Source organism: Amphibalanus amphitrite, unplaced genomic scaffold, assembly GCF_019059575.1.
Source record: "Amphibalanus amphitrite isolate SeventyFive unplaced genomic scaffold, NRLGWU_Aamphi_draft 000047F_arrow, whole genome shotgun sequence".
Classification (NCBI taxonomy): Eukaryota; Metazoa; Arthropoda; class Thecostraca; order Balanomorpha; family Balanidae; genus Amphibalanus; species Amphibalanus amphitrite.
Genome location: NW_024881543.1, coordinates 332,307 through 357,671, shown reverse-complemented (window position 1 = coordinate 357,671; position 25,365 = coordinate 332,307). Strand labels below are relative to the sequence as shown.

Here is a 25,365-nt window from a genome sequence, read left to right as displayed (position 1 = left end):
TTTCACCGGCCGCAGTGGCGGCGTCAGACACTTACCTTGGGGAGCGCGACTTGGAGCGAGACCCCGACCGAGACGGCGTCGACCGGCTGGTGCTCGACGAGCTGCGCGTCGATGGCGACGACCGGGAGCGACTCGACGAGCGCGAGTGAGAGCGCGACTCGGAGCCGGAGCCGCTGCCCGACCGGCGTGTGGGCCTGCCGACGCGGCACACGGTCAGGTCAGGGCGGGGGAGCACACGGGACGGGCACACCGCTCGGCGGTACATGGAACGGGGCACTCCACTTGGGAATTGAGAAAAACAAGGCAAAGTTGTTCATCTTACAAGGAAAATACCTCAGCAATAGCATCAATCACGAAAAATAAAGGTTGCGGGAAATTATGGCTTATGTCACACACATGATTTAGCATCTAGTTTTATTGAAACTCTTCCTAGTTACGATGTCTCCTAGCTTGGCTGGGACATTCGAAGTCGTCTGAGACGTGTTTTACAGGCGATAAGACGTTCAATGTCATCACAGCAGTTTGTTTGAGTCATTGCTCAGCCAAGGACACAAGAGATTCAACTAAAGATACCCACAGATGAACTTGGAAGCAGGCACGACTACGACGAAATGTGCCGATTGTTAGCATCGCTATGCAGACAATTCCTTCGTTATTGCCCGAGCCAGACACTAATCTCTTGTGGGAGCATATTGGAGAACAATAACACTGTTTCATTACGGAGCGAAATGGCAAACGTGACCTCATATTTGTTGCGGAGAAATTGTGCAGCCAGAGCGAACTGGAAGAGTACCCGTTGTTCCCCATGTGACATCAATGGCTGCTGTGACCTTCTCCGCAAAACGCCACTGAATCGTGCGATTTCTCCGTTACAGACGCTGCAAATCTTTTGCTGACATTTATCCTCACAGATATCAGACCGTTACGGCAAGCCGATCAATGACAAACGGCCAATTAAAGCCGAGCTGTCCAACTTATCTGTTTTTACTTCCTGGTTGTAGCTAGCTCATATTATCTTCGAGGTAGGCGATATACCTATATTTCAAATGTAAAAATCCACTTGTCGGCGATAGATGTCCAGCATACTGCCAGAAAAACAAACGACACGCAAATTTTGCATCATATCGCGTCAAGAGCCAACTAGCACGAATTCTTTACGAAATAAGCCTTCCCTAATTCACATAACAACTAGAGGTGGCAAAATGTGGACCCGAGGACCCGGTCCAAAGAACCAGTCTGGACCCATATGGGTCCAGACCGGTTCCTGGAAATTTTCTGACGGGTCCAACCGGGTCCTACCATAAACTTATACATCTTACACACTACACATTATTGCAAAATATGAAGTGAATGAAGTGAACGTTTCTTTGCACACAGTAGCTCATGAGTATTCCCAGTGAGAAATAGGTTGTTTTACATGATGCAACTAATGATACCTACAAGTAGTTTGTATTAATTGACTTTTGGGGAACGGGTCCAACTGGTTCCGGTTCCAACTAAGACCGGGCCCGACTGGTTCCAGAAATGTCCAGCCGGGTCTGGTTCGAGTCTGGTTCCCAAAATTTTCATCTTTTGCCACCTCTAATAACAACACTTTGATCACGACCTTACACAGCAACTTCTGTGTCAGCAATAATTCAGAACCCTATTAATCACATCGAGAGAGACCAAACCCGTTTAAATTTTTATCTCAATTCCGGTTGTAAGCCTCAATGCTTCCACATCAGAAAAGGTGTTGCAATGTACTCTTTGACCCCCCCCCCCCCACGCACCCCCTGTAGCTCGAAATGGCCTCACGGTCACCAATGTCACCAAAAAGGTCAGCTGCCGGTTACTGTGTCACCAGTGTGTCACTCAGTGTCATCTGTCCGACCGGGGACCGTGGCATTCATGGTCCAGCCTTCAACCACGTTCGGCTCGTGGTTCCGGACTTTGCGCAATGTTTATCACATCGTTTTCGTCTCGCATAGTTGCAACAAAAAGAGAAAAAATCAAGGACATTACCGAGTGGAAGATGACGAATGCGCCGTGCTTAATCACACTCCCCTTGCCCATACAAAGGTGGGCTAAGAAAATATATATAACATTGATGCCGAACTCGGGAGCTACGGAGAACAATCCATGTTCTTCGTCTAGATGTTCAGTCTGTCTAAATTGGTGTAGGAAATACACGGCTAGCACGCGTTCTCATCACAGTTACAGTGCTGACTCAGTCAACGAAAACAAACATTTCAAAGCAGTAAAACAGGTTGTGCCAACACATGTTTCGACACAGTCCATCGAACTGCTCATTTTTAACGTACGATGTAAGGGTTGACGTCGAGTGCTAGAGTCTCAAAAACGGAATATATGGCGGTGCTTGGCCAAAAAGCTCTACCACTGCCCATACGTTACTGCGTAGAAACTCATCTGTATTCCCAAGCGGCGCTGCCGCTGTTATTTAGGAGCTGTGATTGAGTGTTTTCAGCCGTTACGATCGCGTAAAGTGACCACATTTCAGAGTTACGACAGGTAGTGCTGCGTACCCCGTCCTATCCATAGATCCCATAATTACTGGCGCCCGTTTACGACCGGCCAGTGGCGGTCCTCGTCACAGCTAACCACTGCGTCATACGAAAAGCTCACAGCCTTACGGGCAGAATGAAACAAGTAATGCACATAATTTTTTGAATCGCTTCTCACCCACCCATATTTTCTCATAAGGCTCTTTACGCTTTCACAGAAAGAATTTCCTACGTAGCATTTTCCGACAATGGCATTTGTAGATGTGCGTAGAATAAGACCTTTTGTCACATAATGGATGTTCCCATTCATTTAACCTTCGCCCTGGTGGGGGGGGGGGGGCCATTTTGGCCCCCCCCTGTGGTTTTTCAGCGATAACTCAGAAACCACTTGAGTTAGCGCCCTGAAACTTTGTATAGCTGTTTATTCAACATTTTTACATCATGTCCTTTTTTGGGGGGTTCGGGTCAGGTCAGGTCAGGTCACAAGGTCACCAAAACTGACACCACCTCTAAAAAAGTTCAAAGCTCTCTCAAAGGCACAGCTTTTATCCGATCGATGTAAAATTTACAGTACTTGAAGATGTCACCCAGCTCTACAAAATGGCTATCTCGGATTTTTTTATAAATGTGACCTAAGGTCAGGTCAGGTCATCGCTGCTCCCCATTATAAGTCAATGGGAGAATCGAAAAGTAGTTGTTTTTCAGCTAAATCGGGCGTGATTGTTCCTATATTTCGTTATTGAAGTGTCTTGGGTCAGCAAATCACAGCCCATGTGAAACCATTTGCTTGTGACCTCGCTGAGGTCACGCTAGGTCATCTCCCTGGTCACCAGAGGTCACCAGCGGTTTTTCTGCACTTACTTGTTATTGAATAGAGATAGAGACTCCATTCGACGTTTATCGTGTTTGTCTCGTCAATGCGGATCGAATGATATGCAGCATGACCTATTTCGGTAAGGTCATGACCTTGACCTGAGGTCAAATTTTCAAAATGACCTTTCGAGGTCAAACTATATATCATTCGACGCGTCTCGACGAGCCAAGCACGATGGTGCATGAATCGTTTCTCTATTTTCTCGTGAATGCATGCTATAGTTAAAAACATTTTCAACGAAATTTGCCAAGTTGACCTTGCATGACCTCTGTAGGCCAAACCGTTGAGCTGAGGTCAAATCTGACGAACCTTGGCGAAAGAGCTTGAAAAGAGCTATCGATTGCTTTTTTCCGCGGCTCTCTAGCTCTTCTAGTTTCCGAGCTACAGCGGAATATGTCCGGCAACACCGAAAACACTGAAATTTGACCTATGATGACCTCTAGCGACCTCAATATTGACCTTAGCGAAAAAATGACCGAAATACTTTCGAACGTACTTGTTATGGGCTTTCGTTTGCTTTTTTCCGCGTCTTCCTAGCCCTCTTCGTTTTCGAGTTAGACGGGGGGGGGTCATTTTGGCCCCCCCCCCCCCACCAGGGCGAAGGTGGCTCAGACCCACACCAGGGCGCGGGTTAATCATGTTACTCCTAAACATTTCATCAACATCTCTAACGGAGACTCCTGCAACATCTACCACGCACTCATTCAGCCACCGCTCTGCAATCTCAACATCCCGGCCTACCACCCGATCCCAGCCACTTCCCCACACGCTACACCTTAGTTCCATCTACCCATTCTACCCATCAGATCCCACCCCCTCACACCCCGCGTCACGCACCGTTTCGACTGGGCCGGCTTGGCGATGTTGTTGATGACTCGCGCGTGCTGGAGGGCGGCTGGTGAGCCGCGCCGTGCCAGCGCCTTGCCGACGCCCGGTGACCGGTCGGCAGCGTACAGGTCACCGCCGAAGCGGGCCAGTTCGCCGCCGTACCAGCCGGCCGGGCCCCGGTACCGCGAGCCCTGAGCCCTGAGGACAGAGAGACGGGCGGTCAGAGACGAGGCGGACAGAGAGATGAGGTGGCAGATACGAGATAGACAGAGACAGAGAGACGGGCGGTCAGAGACGAGATAGACGGAGACGAGGTGGGCAGAAACAGGAAGGACAAAGATGAGATGAAGCGGTCACAGAGTCGAGACTAGGAGAGCAAGAGTATGGGGTCATGGGGTGCAACAGAAGCTAAGGCCATTTCGACATATACGCGGCATCATTTTTCATTTCTGAAATATACGTGCCCCGAACCCATCACAAATCACCATTTGTGTTGCACAACATCTCAGACGGTCACACATCATTTTCACAGACGTTCCAGATTGAATTTATCATCTTCCCACGGGTACGGGCACATCTCCGGCACGCCCACACAATCCAAAACCCCCAGCCATTGACTGCCCACGCAGGTCCAGTTGTCAGCTTCTTCTACCAATTTCAACATCCAGCCTGCCATGCCACCCACCCAGACACCAGCGCGACAGCGGCGTCAAGGAGCATCGACATGCTTCACCTCACCACCAAGACACCACAGTACTCCCTCACTAAGGCTAAGGCAAGGTAACATCACGGTAACGACACCACCGCGGTAATAAAGTGCCATCGGTACCACCGCGGCCCTGCAGTGCGCCTGGTAACGCGCCGCGGCGCTGCACGCTGCACAGGGCCGGGGTGCAGGGTCGAGGCCGGTGGGTCGGCCGGCCGGCCCGCGGTGCCGTGGATAATCGCAGCTATTGGGCCCGACGGATCGTGGAACCGTTCTACCGGCGGCACTCGTATTTCATACGGCGCTGACAGGGATGGGTCCAGTGATGCCTCTGTGCAATGGGTGTCCCCGAACACGGCGATTAGATGTCGAGTCTACCAGGGAAAGTGCCCGTATAGCGCGGCCCGCTGGAATAATTTTAACGCCGCTGGAAATGCAAAACCGCCCACTCCAGGAGAAACCACAACACTTGGACTTTACCGTGCCCATATTGAGGCCTCAGTAATAACATCATCTGGCTCATAGACGCCGTTCATTCACGGCTCGCCCGGCAATGACGTAGGTTTAATGAAGGATTCAGTTCCATCTCGCAGCGTTCAATGAGCGATACCGACCGCGGCTTTCACTCTGGCAGTCGCTTTATGCAGCAGTAATGCAGTCAATCAGGTCACCAAAGGGCGCGGCGCATTGATTCACCGCCCCAGTAAATGTGCCCAATCACTGACTGAGCATTACCCGAGCCGGCCGGAACCGTACAGTGCTGCGCCACCCCACACCGCGGCAGGGTAGGGCCGGCCGGCGGACAGACAGACAGACACACACACACACACCTGTAGCCCGCCCAGCAGCGCACAGCTCGCAAACAAGGTTTACGACCGGAGGCTGCCATTTCATCACCGGCCACCGCCCGTACCGCCCCGGCGCCGCCCGTACCGAGCTGGCACCGCCCCGCCGGTCGATGGGACCACGCGGCAGGCAGAACGCACCACCCCACCGTCCTGACAAGGGGCGAACACCGACCCCCAGTACCGGTAGCTTCTTTGATCATGCAGCTAGTCCACTGATCACAGAGTAGGCAAATCACGAATGAATTCGTCTTTAATTTAGGACTAAGCTTTGCTAAAAGGATAGAAAGTGGTGTAGCAAAAACAGCAGCTAAAATATCAACTTTTCATCACGTCCCTTACGTCACTCGACAAACAAAGCAAAACCATGCAATGTTTGGCTTTTCCCCTTTCTCCTCTCGGTCTCTCCAGCGGGTAGCTACTCTTTTGCCGTAGCCGAAACGCCATTTCATGCATCAATGCGACACATCCCGCCCCAGGCACAGACACCTTTCCATATGCATCCGAGCACGATATTTTCCTTCTCATCCCCGTTTGCATTATGTCAAAAGGTGACCATATGCAGCCCGTCCGGCAGCTGTCGCTCCCAGTGAGGGGGCACTCGAAAAGCCAGCGCCCAGCTCTCTTCTGAGTCCCAGTGGCGACAGCGAAACGAGTGTTGGTACAGAACACCAAAACTTTGTCGAGTTAGTCCATCCAGGAACGTGCCAACATTTCGACAATCCCAGGAGGGACTCCGGTACTGCAGTGCTCAGCCCAAGTTAGCGTCTGATACAGTGCAGAATTCCTTCCCGAAACGAAGCCTGTCGCCTGGCAGACTGAGACATAGACGAGAACACTTCCGTCTTCATTCGATCATCTCGCCTCCCCGACTCGTCTAGTTCCTTCTCTCCAGCTCGTCTCGTTCCTCCCCTCCAGCTCGTCTCGTTCCTCCCCTTCAGCTCGTCTAGTTTCATCTCTCTGACCCATTGGTTCCGTCTCGGCCGGTCTCTGTACGCGTCAGTCCGCCCAGGCCACCAGTGCACGACCGGACTGGTTCTCAACTCACCAGTCACTCTCCCGGAAAGGGAGGAAAAGCAATCCGGCACGAGCTCGGCCAGTACCGGGACGAAATGGTGGCCGCGCCTCTGCCTCTCCGGGCCGGGTGCACGACCGGGTCTCACCGTGCGGCCCCTGAACCCGGCCGCAGGGAACGGCACGTGCTCACAGGAGACGAGAGGAGAGCGGCGCTGGGGCGGTGAACCTCCTGTCCGACGGATGACGACACGGCCCGCACGGCGGCGACGACATCCGGGGTAACTCGCCCGGTGACCTTTCAGCCCGGGGCGAGTGTCGCCCGCACGGATATTAAACAGGGTAGGATGGGATTCTTCCTGCGGGAGCCAGACGAGCTACGAGAGGGCTTCGGCCAGGGTCCGAGCGGGCTTCATGTCCAAAGAAGTCATCAGTAGGTACTAGTCCCCTATAACAGACACAAGTATTCGACTCCGCCTCTATGGGGGAATCACCGGCGAATATTTAGGGATAGACGGTGGCTTTTGACGTTTGCCGCCAATACACATGATGCTGATGACACACGAAACCCATGCCACGCAACACACGGTAGCGTTGCATGGGTCACACCACGTCGAGGAACTCTGGGAAACGAGGGGACAACGGGTGAAGGCGGCGAGTTGTTTGTAACTCGGCGAGAACAATGGACGGACGAGAGAGTAAGCAAGGTGACACGAGGAAAAACCGGTGTTCTCTGAGACCTTTCTACAAACGAGAGCGAACTGTAAGGGCAAGTGTCAGGCGAGGACACCATATAAGGCAAGTACTCGTATACAATATCGTGTATCGTTTTGTGGTGAATCAACAATCAAAACCTCAAAACGTTCACTTCAATGGCACAATAAAAGGACTGACAGCGGGGTAGCTACGTAGCGGAAGACGACCATCATTATCCGCGGCCACAATCGGCGCTGATTCAACCCTTCTTCCCCCGGAGATAGGGCCGGAAACAGCCAAATGACGGGGACTGGCCGGAATTCTGCTGGGAACTGGGTCACAGACAGGGTTAGCGGTTCCCCATAGCAGCAACCCTTCCCGTCACCTTTCATCGAATCAGGTCAGCGGTTTCGACAGGCGAGGAGAATCCGAAACTAACTCATGTGATCCCGGCATCATTCTGGCGTCAAAATGACGCCACAAGCACACCGTCTGTGAACAGGGAGCTCATGGAAATGAGACAGCCGTCTCGGTCTTGGTCGTAGGCTGGGCGGGCACAAGGCCTAATCGGATGAGAGAGCCGGACGGCAGGACCGGACGTCTCCCTATCCGCGGCACTTGGACGCCAGCCTGGCACCGGGAGTCCCAGGACAAACCGGAGCAGAGGCGCTCGCGAAGACGACCGTCCATCCGAATCAGCTAATCGGTTATATAACAGGAGAATGCAGCGCACTCCTTAGCAATCCCAGTTATGTAATGTCGAGACGAAGGCTGCAACTACTGAAGATACCTATTGCGGAAGCCAGTTACATAACATCCATTAATATAGAGCTAATCCTTGTAACAATGGCAGTACAAGTGACTTTTTAATGCTGTTTTAGTACTTCATCTAATAGCACTGCTAGGTTTCAATCTTGGAAAAAATAACTTTATCGCATATCGTTTTCCTTCGGCCTACACACTGTATGTATTGTCACCTCAAGCAGTGATCGCTGTCACCGACAGAACTGTCGGTGACAGCTTAACTTTAAGAATGAACAATGTTAGTGCATTCGACCGAATCACATAGCCCTGAATCCTGATTTTAACTACCTACCAGTACAATACCAAGATCGTCCTTTTGTCCCCCACTTTTTGTTATCTCCAGCTTTGATGACGTCACTGTGTACATAGGTACAATGACGTCACTGGACCAATACCAAAGGCACGCATATAAGGCGGCCACAGATGCGGCAGCACACGCACACATTACACACGGGGCTGATACACCACCGATGTTCGTCACAGTTGCGGATATGTCCGCGAAAATCAAGGTCATCTTACGAATGGTGGACCTGGCTGGCCGTTTTTCTGAGTTCTGACGCAGAATCTGGGCCGCACAGCTGGAAGCAGCAGGTGCTTGTCGGTTCGACGACGATGAATAAATAACACCGCGTCGACACTCGAGCGGCCAAGGCGCCGACACTTCAAAGCAGGACGCTTGAATTCGAAAGGTGCTCGCTGTTGAATAAATCCTCCGAGTTCCACGACATTCGACGAAAGGGCGAGTAAATGTCACAGCATTTAACCCAACCGCAGTCCAGCTTAGCGGCAGATGGCGAAAAGCGCGGGTGGACGAGACACTGGTCACACTTGAGCGCTGCCGGGCCAGTGTGCGACCGACACTGATGGCCATTCTCCAGAGGCCCTTCATCTTCACTGAGAGTCTCGGGCACAGTCTCTGTGTGACAGTTATTGGTCCCCAGTCGCCCACCCAGCCCTGCTTCTCTCAGAACATCAGCGTTCCACCATACCAACAACGCTCCTGTCGGGAAAACTCATCGCTAGCGACCACCAGACACTAGTCAAGCCAGTTCCTACGTTGGGCCTCCATCCTATCATCCACGTAACTACATGGGCTGCCTTGCTGCCATCAGTCGCTCCTTGCGCTCTGCCACCGCCGTCCCACCACATGACACGGCTGTGCCAGCCAGCGGGCGGGGCAGGAAGCCCACTCAGCGACGGTGCATTTCCGCTGACCGGCCGGCGGGCCACCACGGCCGTGCACCTGTCCCCTGGCACCGAATTCCACGAACCCACCCGAAAACAGCGGCCAAACACCACCGACAAGGGGAGGGAGGGTCCGCTCCGCCCCTCCAAAGTGGCACACATTACCGGGGACCTTGGGAGCCCTCCCCTCCGTCCCCCGTCCCGACGCTCCGTTACCGGACGCGAGGGGCGAGCGTCCCCTCGCCGGGGACGGGGACGATGATGAAAACAACAGGGGACCGAGATGACCTTGACGGGTGGCTGCCGCCGGCTGGGACGGCGCTGAGAGGGGAGCCTGGGGTGCGGCGGCGCCGCGAGGGAGCCGGGAGGGTGGCTGTTTGTCCGGTGGCCGGCGCAGACTCCACAACAGCGGAGCGGCGGCGCCGGCGGCCTGGTCCGCGCCGGGCCGGCCGGGGCGGGGTCACGGCCGGCCGCCCCGTCACACGGACTGATGGTCGTGTTTTTCTGCCCCGGGCCGTGCCGTTCATTCCTCGGTCAGCTGACTGACCGCGGCCGGCCGGCCAGTGCCGGCAGCAAGGCGGTATCAGATGGAAGGCAGTACCCAGCACAGGGCCAAAGGCCCGGCCGGCCAGTACCGGGAGTAGCAAGGCGGCATCAGATCGAAGCCAGTAGCGCCTGCACAGCGGCGGCCGCCGCGCTCCAGCAACGAGCCTGGGCCAAATCCACACGTTCCACGAGTTTGGTCAATCCATCCACCTCTAATACCGCTCCAATACCAATGCTTCACCCACGGGTGGAGAATTGTGCTGGACTGGGGGTGCTCGAGCTCTCCCAATTCCACGCCGGCCACGCCGGCTTGGCTTTGGAGCCGCGACCGGGCGGCGCGGGTCAAGGTCACCGCTAGGCGGCGGCGGATTTGCTGCGCCCGAGCACCCCCAGCTGGTCACAATTCTCCACCTATGGCTTCACCTCCAGCCCCGCGGCCAGCGCGGCGCTGGGCGGCTCCAGCTCGAGCCAGCGCCAGACCCGGGGCGGGGCTGAGGCTAAGGCTGAGGCTGGGCTGAGGCGGGGGCGGGGGCGGGTCGGTGCCAGGTCACGTCCGTATTGATCGGTTGCCGCGGGTGGTGGCGCCGCCGAGTGCCACGCGCGCGCCGCCGCCCGCATTCCTGTGTGGAGCGCGCGCCTAACGGACCGGCCGACCGACCCAGGGTGTCGGCCGGTCGCGGCGCGGCGGCGAACAATGTCGGCACAGCGACCCGTGGACCGAGCGGGGGCGTTCGGTGATCGGCCACACGGTATCCACCCGTGGCCAAGGATCAGTCAAAGGTATCGACCATCCACGCATTCAACTCAACCAGGCTTTCCCACTACTGGTCGTTCAAAGCATGCATTGGAAATATCTTTGAGGTCTGATGGTGGCGCATCCCATAGGCGGCGGAACGATTTGAGACAAGGGGGGGCACCATGGCTCAAGGAGCCAAACCTAGGGTACCCCCAAATCCTGTTTTCTCATCGGATTTAGGCCACTTATTTTTCGTCACAGCCCTGACACGATGATTTTTTTTTTTTTTTTACTAAACGAAAATTGCAGTTCACCCCCGTATGCAGGGGTGTACCTAATTTTATATCTCTTTGTGGGGGCATATGCACCCACAATCCTGAATTATGCCCCCACAATGATGAAAAAGCACCCACAAGTCTTTTACAAGGCTGCAAGCGTCCTTTCGAGAGCACGGTGCCCTTCGCATGCTCTAACGGCGTCCTCCTAACCGTCTCGCGTTCATGTACCGGGGTTACATGAGCAAGTAAATGCGTATCAGGAACGGATTTTCCTATTCGCTCACCATTGTAGTCCGTTTGTAATGCGTATTAACTCTGCTCATGTAACCCCGAGCATGGATAGCGTTTTTAATCATCACTCGGCGCCCTTCTGGGAGAATGGCGCACTTTTGACAGCACCGCGCCATTCTCATGGTCTAACGGCGCCCTCCTGACCGTCTCGCGTCCTTAGGTCTCTGTTCACCGTGCATCCCTCGACTATTCGGCGCCCTTCTGGCCTCTCAGCGCCCCTGAACCACATATAGCGTTTTCAATCACTCGGCACCCTTTTACGAGAATGGCGCCCTTTTCATGATCTCAAGGCGCCCTCGTAACCATCTGGCGCCCCCACGTCCCCACCAACGTAGCACTACTGACTGTGCGGCGCCCTTCTGGCCTCTTAGCGCCCCTAGACCACATAGCGTTTTCAATCACTCGGCGCCCTCCTAAGAGAATGGCGCCCTTTTCATCGTCTCACGGCGCCCTCGTAAGTCGTAACCGTCTGGCGCCTCCACATTTGGTGCCCCTCCTACTGGATGGCGCCTCTCTACATATTTTTTACGTCCTTCCGGTCAGTTTCCACTTTTAAGCGTGTATTTGCTTAGTCAGACACGTCACTTGAAGCGCCATTCGGCTAGCAATGTTATCAAATTCGGTGTTAATTTAGGCTCCCACATAAAGAATATCTATCGCGCCCCAAAACGGCCTGGCGCCGGGCGCCCCTACAGCTGGGCACCCACAATCATTTTAGGAAAATTACACCCCTGCCCGTATGTGTGGTTAACTTTAAGCTGATCCTCAAGTACAAGTTTGCCGGTCCCGTAGCTCAGTTGGTTAGAGCGTTGGACTCCGCGTGGTGAGAGCACGCGTTCCCGGTTATGACAGTCCGGGTTCGAAGCGCGACGGGCGCTCGACATTTATGGGCCTCCTGACAGGTATGGTTGCGGTTGGTGGCAGGCCGTAGCCAGGTGAAGTCAGCGAGGGGACCGGCCGTGCGCGGCTTTGTGCGCACGTTAAACTTTGGACTCTAAATTCTGCCATAGAATCGGAGTTGCGCGATCGGAGGGTAGAGGGCAGGGTCATCGCAACAAGCTTCGCTTAGCGGTGGCTCTGTCCTTGTGAATCCTTCCCATCAAAAAGGTTCGGACTAAATTTATAAAAAAAAAGTACCTATGTGTTTGTCTCTTCCTTATTGTCGTTTGATAAATTCCATTTATCCTACATGTATAATTCCCAAGAAGCCATCGCAGTACTAATCAGTGGCGAATCCCAGGGTGGAGGTCACATGTGTCATGACTTAGGGCCTGGGGTCACCACATGCCTGCCAGGAGCACCACAGGCCTGACAGCCGACAGGGGCACCACAGGCCCGCCAGGGGTGCCAAAGGCCTAGCAGGGGCACCACGGGCCTGTCAGTGGCACCACAGGCCTGTCAGGAGCACCATCGGCCTAGCAAAAGCACTACAGGTCTTCCAGGGGCACCACAGACCTGCCAGGGGCACCAGAGGCCTGTCAGGGACACTATCGGCTTCGCAGGGGAACCACCGGCTTCTCAAGGGCACCATGGGCCTGTCAAGGGCACCACAAGCCTGTCGTTGGCAATTTAGGATTGTCAGAGGCACCACAAACCTGTCAAGGGCACCTACGTTCTAACAGGGGCACCACAAACCTGCCAAGGCCCAGGGACACCACATGCCTAGCAAGGACACCACAGGCCTGTCAGGGGCACCACGGGCCTGTCAGGGCCCATGGGCACCTAAGTCATGTCAGGGCCCACCGTAGGCTTGTCAGGGGGCAGGGTAGGTAGGTACCACAGTCTTTCCAGGGGCACCAGCGGCTTAGCAGGGGCACCAGTCATCACATGACTAACCAAAAATAAAGCAAAAAAAACTGAAAATAGGGCACCACCAAAATTAAGTGGGCGAAATCCGTTGAGGTTTTAATTTTGGGCATAGGTACTAGGTAGGGGCACCACTTCGATTCATGAACCTCCCCTTTCCCGAATTTCCCGAGTTTTCCCGAATCCGCCCCTGGTACTAATACATCAAATTTAAGGGGGGGCACCTTGCTATTGGTGCCCCCCTTGCAGAATCCAAGGGGGGGCACGGTGCCCCGGTGCCCCCCCCCCGTTCCGCCGCCTATGGCGCATCCGTTTCAAGTCTAAAGAGAAACGAATTATACGGCTCCGTGTTCAACTTATTTTGAATGACTCGTTTCCACAGATGTGAAATCGAAGCCCCACATGTATGTTGAATGGCCTATTGGAAACAGCTCAGCGAACAAAGCTCGCACCCGCTGCCTTCCGCCTCTTGAAACTAATCCTGAGTTACTACCCGGTGCACAAATAACGCCCAAGTCTTCAAGAGAGCTTTGAGTACGGACCCGAGGCCCAAACAGTCTCAGCACAACTCGAAACAACACCGTCTCCGAGTGTTTCGTCCCCGAACACCCCCGGTTTCCGTGTCATTCACCGGCGCTGGGCGGGCGCAGTGCGGCGCGCCGCTGACCCCGCCTGACCTGGCCGACCTCTGGCCGATAGGCCGCGCGTGGCGGCGCCGCCAGCACGGGCCGGCCGCCCGACCAGCATCGATTCGACGCCGCCCGCCTGCGCCGCCGGCCGCCCCCGCTCCCGCCCGGGCGGGCCGCCGCCGTCCAATTGCCGACCCAACGGCTGAATCTCGACTGTGGGCCCGATTTATTTTCGCATTAGGCTCGACATTATGGTGAATAGCCGGCAGCCGGGCGTGCGGTCCGCCCTGAATCCGCACTGAATCCGATCGGAGCCGCCCGCCCGCCCGGCCGCCGCCCGCTCGCTCCGGCTCCGGCCGCGGCCAAGAGCAGATTCGATTTTCCAGCCAGCGAGTCGCGTCGCTCGCCGCGGCATTTCGCCGCCGGGCATGTCAGACATTTCAGCGGAATTACGCTTCCATGTCGATACAAATGGTGCCATTTCGGCACAAAAGGCCTCCGTCGGCTGTCCTATGCAGCTCCGGCCCGGCGCTGGCCTATCAGAATAGCAGGCCAATGACCAGGCCGGGCGGCGGGCTCAATCGATAGCCGGCCATATGGGACCGCTCCCAGTCGAGGCGCGCGTCATATAATGACGAAATGCCGTGGTGTACTGCATGTCCCGGGACCGTCCTACCGAAGGCACGTGCCGGTGCTGCCACGAAGCCGGACTGAATGAATGTTGAATGAGTCGGTCTAAGGCCCGGCTCGGCCCGGCTGGCCTTCCCCGGCCACCGAGTGGTAAATGAACCACGTGCGCCGCCGAAAGCGAGCTCCGCGGCGGCTGTGCTGTCGTGCAGGAATGTGTAATCGAATCAGACGCGGCGCCACCGAGCCGCCACCTCTGACCTTTGTCCGCCGAAATGTCGCCCGCGGCAGGGTCGGCGCGTGGCGACGGTCGAGGCGGAAGGCTCAGCCGGCTGTCGACGGTGAATCCGGGTACTCGACGGCCCCCGGGACCCCCACAGTCGACGGTAGCGCCCCAACCAGAACGAATCACCTGCCGCATGACCCAGAATCGGCACCGAAACCCGGCAAGGGTCGCGTCGGTCACGGAGGTGGTTTCCGCGCCGTACTGGGAAACCCAGGCCGACGGAAACGGCTTCAGTGGCCAACTGGGATCGCTGCGGCCGGGCTCGCTTAGCGCCACGCACGGAGTAACTACACGCTACGAAAGACAACCGATTCAAGGTAGGTTGTGCTTGTGATCCGCACTAGCCTGACGTTCCGTGCTGTAACGCTCTCTGCCTACCGTGACCTGCCTACGGCGGTATCCAGAGCCGCGCCGCGCGACAGTGCAGCAGAGCGCAGCCAGCTCACCAGCCATGAGCGCAGCCGTGCACCGTGTCAACTTTCCAAAGGTCAACGGCCCCGCCTCCCCCGCAGCTCGCGGCGGGCCGGACGAGTACATCTAGGTCGACTACGCCCGCGGTGCACGGCACCGGAGCACGCCAGCCGTGAGCGGCAGGTGAATACGGCGGCCGCCCGTCCGCTGTCAGGAACAGTACCGGCTCCCAGTCTCTGCATCTCTCTCCGCTCTAACGGGTGGCAGCCGTATCGGTGCATCTGACTGCAGCGTCCCGCCGGCCGTCTCTGACTGCAGCGTCCCGCCGGCCGTCTGTGGCTGCAGCGCCCAGCCGGCCGTCTCTGGCTGCAGCGTCCCGCCGGCCGTCTGTGGCTGCAGCGTCTTCCCGAGTCGGGCGGCAAGCGGCGCGGGTGCCCGGCCGGCCAGTCGTCTCTGCACTGGATCAATAGACGGCGGCGGCGCGGCCCGAGCGGTGCGCCACTCGCCGCGGTAACTTCTGCAGTGCGCGCCAGCTCGAGTGCCAATTACGGCTGCCCAGCGGGCCGGGCCGGCACTCCAGGAGCAGGCGCGCCAGCTCGGGCGGCCGCCGCGCGCCGGGAGACTGCCTCCCCGGCTGCCGGCGCTCCGCCGAGACGTCGCTCCGCCGGTCACAAAAACACCCGCCCGTCCAGAGAGCACTCGGTAGGCGGCGGGGGAGCCAGGAGCGGCCCGTCGGACGGCGACGAGCAGCCAAACAAGTGGCATGGCCCGGCCAAAAACCGGCTCCGTCGGCGACAAAAACGACGGCGTTCGACGGACCGCCGCAGCGCCCGACTCGGTCCCTACCAGATCCGCCACCCCTGCTCTCCTGAGTGGCTTCCCCTCCCCCAGCTCACCCCAGCCTCCCCCGACGGCGGGCCCGCGGACTGGGCTGACTGGCTGTGTTGGCCCGTCTCTCGCGGCCAGCCGGGCGGTGGGGCGCGCCCAGACTGGTGCCAATAGGGGGGGGGGGGGCAGGCGACGGATCGGTCCTCGTCCGTCATGGCGGCTGACGGCAGATGAGGGATCGCTCGACGCGGGAGGCCGGAGGACCGGCTGCCAGCGACGGCCAGATTGCAGCCAGAGCTGGAGCTCGCTCGGGGCGTTCTCGGAGGCCGGGCCACGAGCAGTGGATTGTGAGATTTCTGGAAGGATGGCTGGTAAAGGCACATGTTAGAACTAGAGCTAGCAGAAGAGGTGGAGGGTAGGGCACATGGGCACACCAGATGACAAAATAGAAAAGTGGCAGACCAACTTATGTAAAAATCCAGCACAGTCTGTCCTTTCGGTTAAAGCGATCCAATGTTAAACAAATGTTCCCAACCAGCACGGCCAACGACAAACGAATAACAGTCACCTCAGCAGCCAGGTAGGACGTCTTGTTACCATTTCACCTGGTTTACAACCCGGGAAATCGCGGGTAAAACGCCCTCACACGGAGCCCACCGCTCGTAACGTCATAAAACTGTCGACTGGGGTGACGAGTGCTATTGGGCCACCACTAAACGAGCTGACGAAAGGACGGACGGATAGCGACGGACGGATAGAAGACTGCCCTGCCCAGTCTGGGACTCCTGCCACAAATAGCTCGTGTCCAGAAGTAACTTAATACGTTTCAAACCAACATGTTATGAAAGTTAATGTGTGACAGAAGAGGGAAATGCTGTTGCTTACTTCCAAAATCCTTATCAGAGGCGCAAAACTCCTCGCACCCGATACTGAAGAGCCAGCGGAGCATTTTATTTTGCGAGCTAGCGACTCAGGCTCAGCGTAAATCCAATCTCTTCCAGATTTTGCACTACATTGATCATTCAGCCCAACTTTGCGCAACGCTGTAGCCGGCGCCTCCACCATATGCTCGAACCCCACACACCCATTTCACCCCTAGTCACCCCCCCCCCCCTCTCTCTCCCCGTGACGCACCCGGCGCAGGTGTTTGTGGCATCACACAGCAGCGCGTGACGCCCCCCCCCCTTCCCTCAGCAGCGGTGGCCCTCACGCACAGCCGGCCAGCACGTGACGCGTCACACGGCCCACCGGCAGGTGGCGCCGCCCAGCGGGCGCGGCCGAAACTAGAGCTCGCTGTGGCGGCACAGTATGGCTGCCGTCCGCCGGCCGAGTCGATGAGTCGGGACAGTCACAGTGCCAGAGCGACGCCGTCCGGCAGCGGGGCTGTGTGTGCTGGGGCAGGGGCAGCAGTAGCACACACACAGCGCGGGAGGCAAACAGCCGGCGGTGGCACTGAGTCAGCCGCCTTTCAGCAAAGAGAACAAACGAAGGAACGACGGCTCGGCGGTAGTGGTGGTCCAGCAGAACACTAACGATGGCACTCGTGCGCTATACAGAGCCGACTGTCTCCCAGTCTATTCAGCCAACACGGCGCCACATCTATAGCATGACAGCACACCAATGACCGAGCGGAGGCATACACAGCCAACCCTTCATCACGTAAACAAAAACTGCCGCCCAAACGAGCCCTCTCCCAGCGCCCACAAAGGTCCGCCCGCGGCCACAGAGCCAACACTCCCAGGCCTAACGAACGCCGCAGCCTTGACGTGTCGTCCCGGCGGGCGCCACTAGTCACCGGGCCTCTCCTTTGGTCCCTTTTCCCCATTGTGGCCGTCCCGCACCGTCCACCGTCCACCGGCCGGTGGTGGAGCGGTGTCAGTGACCATGTCCGCGGCTCCAAACCGGTCCGCCGGCGGTGCACCGACCAGCCGCCGTGCACCGTGTGCACAGTGCACAGTGCACACACAGTCGCCGTCCACCGCCGCACTCGCACAAGGACGGCTGACAATGGCGGGGAGTCGGCCGACGGTCCGGGTCCACCGGCTCATTGTTTGACAGACACAAGGACCTAGCCGGGCTCGGCCTCACCGGCACCGCTCCCCCTAACTCACTCACTTTGTCCCTCTCTTACCCCTCCCCTCCCTCCAATAAGTCCAGGTCCAGCCTGACGTGAGCGAGCAGTCAAGATCGACCGAGCGAGTCAAGCGACCTCCACCACCGCGCGGTCTCGCGATCGTGTCCATACGTCCACAATCGTGGCAATGTGTCCGCACTTTTGTCAGCGGGTCGCCACGGAGTGGAGGTCGGGCCGACTGACCCTGCGCCCACCCAGAACGTTTTATGGGCGACTTCGGCCACGATTTGGCCCCCATTTGGACACGGTTCGGTCCCCGGTCGGCCTCGAGATCACTGATCAACTCAGAATGGAGTTGGGGCGAACTCTAGATATCGAACTGACAGCGGAGGCAGGACGGATTAATAACGTAACTTGGAAACAGGCAGAGAGGGACCTGGGACGAACCTTGTCCAAGTCTGGAGAGCTATTATGACCAGGCATAGATAGAGAGATAGAGGGTTGCGTCAGCGAGTCAGGTACGAGCAAATGATCCGAAATGTCACAGGAACTGGGAGCTACACTGTAACTCCCCGACGTGGACGTCGGGTCACTCAGCACAACGGCCAAGTGTACCCGGCGACAGCCATAGCGCAGTCGGGCCGACTTCGACCGACGGGAGCTGTGAGAACTCAGTGGTGCCACAGCGCAGCACGTTCCCTATGGACCCACAGATCTCAAGTCACGTCGGACGTTCGCCTGCGAGGGAAGTCCCCGCCGACCGTTAGGTGCCCCGCCCCTGTGAGGTCGGGTGTGGTCGGAGGGCGTGGTCGGAACGCCGCGCTACGGTCCCTATCCGTCCGCGCAATGACAGAAGCCAGGTGGAGTAGGCCAAACGCAGATAGGCACGCACATCTACCTATCACTTGAAGAGCTGCGGGCTGCCAACAGCTAGACAAGAACAGAACTATATATCTCGATGAATAATAAATAAGTTGTATCGTCCATGTTATCGGCATTCGTAATCGACTGGTGTGTTCATTAAGGAGATGACCTCACACATCGAGATCGCGGAGTCACAGGCTGCTGACTCCAGTCTAAACAGCGCCCAGATAACGCGCACCACAAGGGCGTCTTGCGGACATCAGTGACCCAATTCCAAACCAACTATACACTTGACAGTGATAGGACACACGCCAAAGTCCGGAGACAAATTACGTCGCTGCACGGTCCACTCCATAGTCCATAGCGTCTCCCATCAACTTGGTAACTCCTAAGTGACAAGTGTCTCTCCCACGCCTAAACTCACCCCGCAGAGTCACAGAGTCTGGAAGGATTTCGGCCCTTTCTGCAGCTCTGTGGCGACAGGCCGTTCCTGTAAGTCTTGCCCAAGGCTGTTTCTCAGTCCCGTTAAAATGGGACTCGCTGCACTAAAAGACTCGCTGCACTGAAAAGAGTTCGTCGCCAAATATATCTACCCCTATCCCGTACACCAATATCGTTCAGGTAGCATACGAGTTTGAGAGCTCGCCTGAATACCGCAGCCCTGATTCTGAGCCTTCATCGCAGTTGTATCAGCAGGGTTGCCGGAGGCGACGTCGTTCCCAGCCGCTGCCAAACATCGTTTCGAGTACGAGGAGAAAGTCAGCGGCGCGGTTACAGCGCCGGGCGTGGGTGGTAATCGCTGTGTCGGAGGTGGCGGTGTCGAGGCGCCGGGCAACAGCCAAACGTGCTCGCAGCTTCGGTGGCGAACCGGCGTGATGCGTAAAGGACGGGGAATGGTGTCAAGGCGCGACAGGCCAGTCGGCGACCTCGGTGCTTTCACCTCACGCGTCAGCCACGCACGCTCACGCATCGTGCGCGTTCGGCCACCGGCGTCGGCCTTGTCACTATCACGCGCCACAAGGTCGCACTTGTCACTCCGCCACACGGCCAGTTGGTGTCCCCGGCGCTACAAAGCTGGGCAGGGACAGAGTCTGATTAGGCGTTCACAACCGGGTGGCCTTCAGTGTTTCGAGCACACGAGGCCGTACGCACGAATCCCAGCTCGATTCATTAAAAAGCTTTTTAAGTCCAAAAGCATGACACTTTACAAAGCGTCCATATCCAAATCGACCATATGCCATATGCTTACCCCCTCCATCACCAACACATCTCTTCAATTCACCGCCCACATGACTAGTCGCGGGCTCCGAACCGCCCCGTCGCGGTCCCGTTGTTGCCTTGCAGAGACGGGTACACCAGTGACGGCCGGGGCGTCCCATTACATAACCCGCCGCGGCCGGCTATCGAGGGGCAGCCCGACTCAACTGATGGCAGCCGTGCCGCCGGTGATCTCAGCGGCCTGCCAGCGCTCGGACGGGAGGACCTGGTGACCCGCGAACGGCGCGGTGTGGCCCAGCGAAAAGGGAGGTCTCTGAAAGGTCACAACGATCTACGATTGCAGATCGCATACCGGCAATTGTGCATCACAAAGGTGCACGATTGTAGATCACACACAGGTGATGAGCGCATGCACAGATAATAACATCTATGATGCACGAAAGTTTAGAATGATCACGGATTTAGCCACGGTGCTTTACGCCAAGTGTCTGATGATGATACATGTTACATGGTAAACGGATTGCTCGTACATGTATTTGAATAAGACTGATGCAAGAGCCATAACTAAGTGCAACAATTGAGAATTTAACGGTAGAATCTAAAACAAATCTGACTTAGCCCAAAACATCATTCACGGGAAACATGCTGATCAGTAGATCCACCCTTTCCTTTTCGTATCGAGCAATGATACATGATATCATCCATCACCACCCACGACAGGAAAATCGCGATCTTCGATTGGCACATGTCACCAAAGGAAGAGCACCATATAGGGCAGCCGTATCGCTCACAGGAATCCCCAGACCTCAGAGACACAAGTTGGCAGGAACCTCGCCCTTTCCACCCATACAAGGCCTCCCACATTCTGCCAGACCTTTGTCAGTCGCATTAGTGACGACAAAAGCTTGATCTATCCCCCAACTGATAAATGGCACAGACCGAACTTCCCTCCAAAGTTCAGACTTCAAAAGCTCCGCTGCGACGGTCCAATATCGAGACCGGGCGCCTTCATCAGTCCAGCCTCCCGACCCAAGGGCCCTCATCGCTCACAAATACCGCAGCAGCCGCCGCCGGCTGGCTGGAGGCCGGGGCACCTGACGCATTTGGCGAGGCAGCCCCGTCGGTCCGCGCGGCGCGCTCCGAGACCCACCGCCGGCGCTGCGTGGCCCGACCTGCCGGCGTTCAGTTCACCTGCCCGCCCCAGGCAGCGCCGCAGCGCAGTTGGCCCGCCGGTTCTGGGCAACAGCGGCTGCAGCCGGCCGCAAAGTGACCACATCCAGCGGCTGTGGCGGCGCTCTGCGGCGCCCGTCCCGGATGTCTGCTCCCCACTGAGCACCCATCGGAGCCGGCCAGCCTCCGCTCAAAGCCGCCACAACCACCGCAGCCCCCTCCCCTCCCAGGCGCAGCCTTACAACACCTTCCCGCGGCGCTGCGCTCAGCCGTAGTGACCGTCAGACCCAGCTCGTCGGGACCCAGCTCAGCGGCTGGCGCCCGTCTCCGCCCGCAGCATGAATGTGTAACAACGAGCTGAGCGAGCGGGCGAACGAGCGCAGCGGCCAGTCACCTGACAGCGGCTGCAGTCCGGTCACGTGCGACCCTCGAGAGTGGCGGGGAGGAGGGACGGGGGGAGGTGGGATTTCTGCAGGTGTCCACGCGACTCAGCCGTCCTGGCAGTGTCGGGCGGTAAGGTACGAGATACGCAGCGGTCGTCGCCAGACCGCCAGGATACGAACCCTCTGAGGAGGGGGGAGGAACCTCACGCCACGCCACGCCACGCCCAGTGCGTGCACCTGTGACGGGCCCACTCGGCTGACTCGAAGCAGGGGAAGGCGGTCGTCACAGATGACAGTGAAACTGGCGGGCCAGGGGAGATATCACATACGCCAGCCAGGCAGGAGGGCTGGGGGAGACAGTCGTCATGCAGACGCCAGCGAGGCTGGCAGGCGGGCAGGTCCCCAAACGGCATCATTACCGACCCCAGCCGTGGCTGATCCACCAGCTGTGAGGGCCAGCTGTGGCCCAGCTGAGCAGAAGCCTGAAGGGGGAACGGCAGTCTGTGCGGCCACCTAGCCTTAGCCTTGGACCCACACTGTAGAAATAGATAGGCTCCAACCAAATACAGTCTTTCTACTCTGCTGCACAGCAACTGACGATAGGACAGACGGCTTTTAGTAGTTTGGTGGGTTGGAAGATAAGTCTCATCATATCATGGGTCATTGACATATGGGGACCCCATAGAGCGATACGACGACTTAGTATATGATGCGCTTTCTTATCAGATACACGTGACCTTATCAGGGTAGCGAATAGCGATTACCACGTCGCGGGTGGTAACTTCGAATCTCGATACGGGTACTCGGCGTGAAAAGCATAGCATACTAGCTCGACTTCCCCACAAGCATATGTTATATAAGTTCGCACTTTTATGGAATCTCGTAGCTTCCCGAATCACCTTTACCTCTGAATCACCAAAAGCTGCCTAGTTTCAGTCCCACCCTGGCGTCTGTCGCCACGCTGCCACCCGCCGGTGAACCCTCCCTAGACGGGTGGTGTTGGAAGCTCTGTCGGCAGAGGCTAACCCAGCACGGCGGCTGCCGGCGGACGCAATATAGCAGGCCGACCCCGACCGGGCGCCGCGGGCCGCCGCCGGCCGCAGCGGCCGTTATTGACGGATGGTCGTCTGGGCGCGGCGGTACGTTATTGACGGACGGCCCGGCCGGCTCTGTTTGGCAGACAAAACACTCTGAGAGCGCCTCGGGCGCAGCTCTGGCCGGCGCCCCGGGCGCAGCTTCCACAGACGCCCCCAGTCTACATCGGCCAGCTCTCTCTCCTCCTACGCTACCACCGCCGGCCTGTCAGACGAGTGGAGCGCAAGTGGCCACAGCGGTGGCAACCAAGAGGCCCCGCTGTCATCCAGTCCGGCACCCGCAACGCTGACAGACGGCACCACTTCCTGCACTTCAGAACCAGTCTGACGTCAAACCCGGCAGCAGCGGGCCGGGTCTGGCTTTCAGCGCCCACTGCCACTGACCGCCAGATATCACCGATACCCCTGCACTGGTCATGACAGGTTTGACTAGGCTGGAAGCGATGTTCCTGCTGCGTAGTGCGTATCAACCCCGGAATCGGCAGCCTTTGAGACATTTCGATTTATGTATGCAAAACACGCACACAGGGAGAGGCTTTTATCGAAAGCTCCGAAATACTGCACGGCCGAGGTTGGCTGAGAAATGAATTATGTCCATTGTTTTACATAGCATGAATACAAATGACTTCGCCTACGTTATCTGTGTTATCGGACGGTTGGTAATCAAAATGTCCATATATTGCATAATGAGTCGATACGCCATACATAGGTTATGCATGCATGAAGGCTGGAAAGCACACACAACTCTGACGCGACCGGTCGCCTGCGTCCTGAAAGCACTGCTCGATAACAGCGCGCGGTGGGTCCGGTAGGCTGCTGGAAACCCATTCACAACAGCGACAACCACTTTTACCGCCATAACGTCAGGTAGGCGACAGCCATACTCTCAGCAAGCCTTACTAATGCATCGGGGAAGCCCACGCAGCACCACTAGCTTCATCAGCCGAGGATGCAAACATTCTGGTTCAAAGGACACAACTCGCTAGTCTATGGAAATACGATCTCCACAAGACGTCAACACTTCACTTCCGTCCACGTGGAGGCTTTGTCACGAGGCCTCTCAAGGAAAACCTCGTGCGTCTGCGGACAAATTCACTCCACCCGGTGTATCGGCTCCGTGGCGTCTCGCCACCACCTACTCATCTCTGTTCCAGCCCCGCCCCTGTCCGACCTGCACAGGTAACGGCGACCGGTGACGTCATACGCCTGATGACGTCATCAATGATGATCTACTGCAGGCGGTGACCGGTGACTGCATGAGGCGATGAGCGGCACGTAAAAAGGCAGCCCCGTGAGTTGACTCAGGCTAGGCCCCGCCCTGAGCTCGGGTACGCTCGGGCACGGGCGGAGACGTTATATAAGGTGGATGTGGAGCGGTAGATCTAGCCAGGTAACAGAAATGGGACAACATAGAGGGCATCGACGTTCATTATCCCTTACTACAAGCCACCTGACGCAATCAAGCCCTAGATTCCCTCAAAGGAGTGATTGAATTTCCCAATCATTAGAGAAGAAGAAATAAGTTCGCAAAGGTCACGAAGGGCGAGCGCTCGCCTGATCGTAGCAGCTGATCCTCTGAATTGCGAGCTTCCAGAGATCAGCTTTAGAGCTGCAGGTTTTTGCGTTCCTGCTCGCTCGGATGGGATGGCGGACAGCGGGCGGCCCAGATCACGGCGGGGTGCTGACGAGCCGCGCCATCGTCTCAGGTTTGTCATTAGCGCCGTCCCGTGGCGTTCGTCGATGTCCCGCTGACCGGGGGCTGGCCGGTAACGACACGCAGCCATCGGCCCGCCCCGGAGCGCCGTCATCAGACCCGGAGTGGTCGGCCGGCCGGCGGGCCCCGGAGCGCCGTCATCAGACCCGGGGCGGCCGGCCGGCGGCCCGCCCCGGAGCGCCGTCATCAGACCCAGAGCGGCCGGCCGCCGGCGGCCACAGATGATGACCGCTCGGGCGTCATCACTGGGATCGCTCACCATCAGAGTCCGGCCGGCGGCGGGCGGCTAGATGACCGGTCTACAGAGCGTTTCGCCGCCCCCAGCGCCGGCCTGAAGTCATAGCGGTGATGACCTCTCTCTCCTGGGCAGCGGCAAAACAGGCCAGCGACGACCGGCCTCGTCTGGCAGAGAGGATGACTGCGCCAGTCTGCATGTTGACCAGCCGCCCGTGGCGAACAAAGGCTCCCAGTGGCGGCCGGCAGCCGAGCGGCCCAGTAGGTATAGCGGTGCTCGGACAAAGACAGCCGGGGCAGGCTCGGTAGACGGTAGGTAGTTCCCGGCCGGCGGAAACTGCAACTCACACGCGCCGGGTCACCTTGTCGCGAGTGGAGATCAAACAGCCGAGCCGGACTGAGCCGCGTCTGCAGTCAGCGGTCATCAGCCGCGACAGAATCAGCTCAGCTCAGCGCGGCTCAGCGCTCTCAGGAGCCGCTCCAAAGCCGCCGGCTCTGTCTGGACAAACCCAGCCGAGCGTCTACACAGGCAGCTCAGAAGTCGAGCAATCGGCTCAGAGCCCGCTCAGGTGCGCTCGCACCACGTGCAGACTGGCTTCCCGCCGCGCAGATGGGTTCACGGAGACGGGTGGATTTCGCGAGACTCGGGGAAGATTACGGACTGCAAGTCGTGACACGTGGTCCAATTCCAGCGAGAGGCTCGACGCCATCAGGCCCGGC

The 25,365-nt window shown here is 57.5% G+C and overlaps 1 protein-coding gene across 2 annotated transcripts in view; it reads right to left on the bottom strand.

Annotated features, from left to right (window-relative positions):
• The window catches only part of LOC122377563 (msx2-interacting protein-like), a 119,378-nt gene that overhangs the window by 46,453 nt on the left and 47,560 nt on the right, over positions 1–25,365 (bottom strand). For both annotated transcript variants that reach the window (XM_043357702.1, XM_043357704.1), the window contains exons 4-5: positions 4,216–4,404; positions 36–194 (exon numbers count right to left, since the gene is read on the bottom strand). In XM_043357702.1, coding sequence (XP_043213637.1) covers positions 36–194; positions 4,216–4,404 — 348 coding nt within the window. The remainder of the gene's footprint in view (positions 1–35; positions 195–4,215; positions 4,405–25,365) is intronic.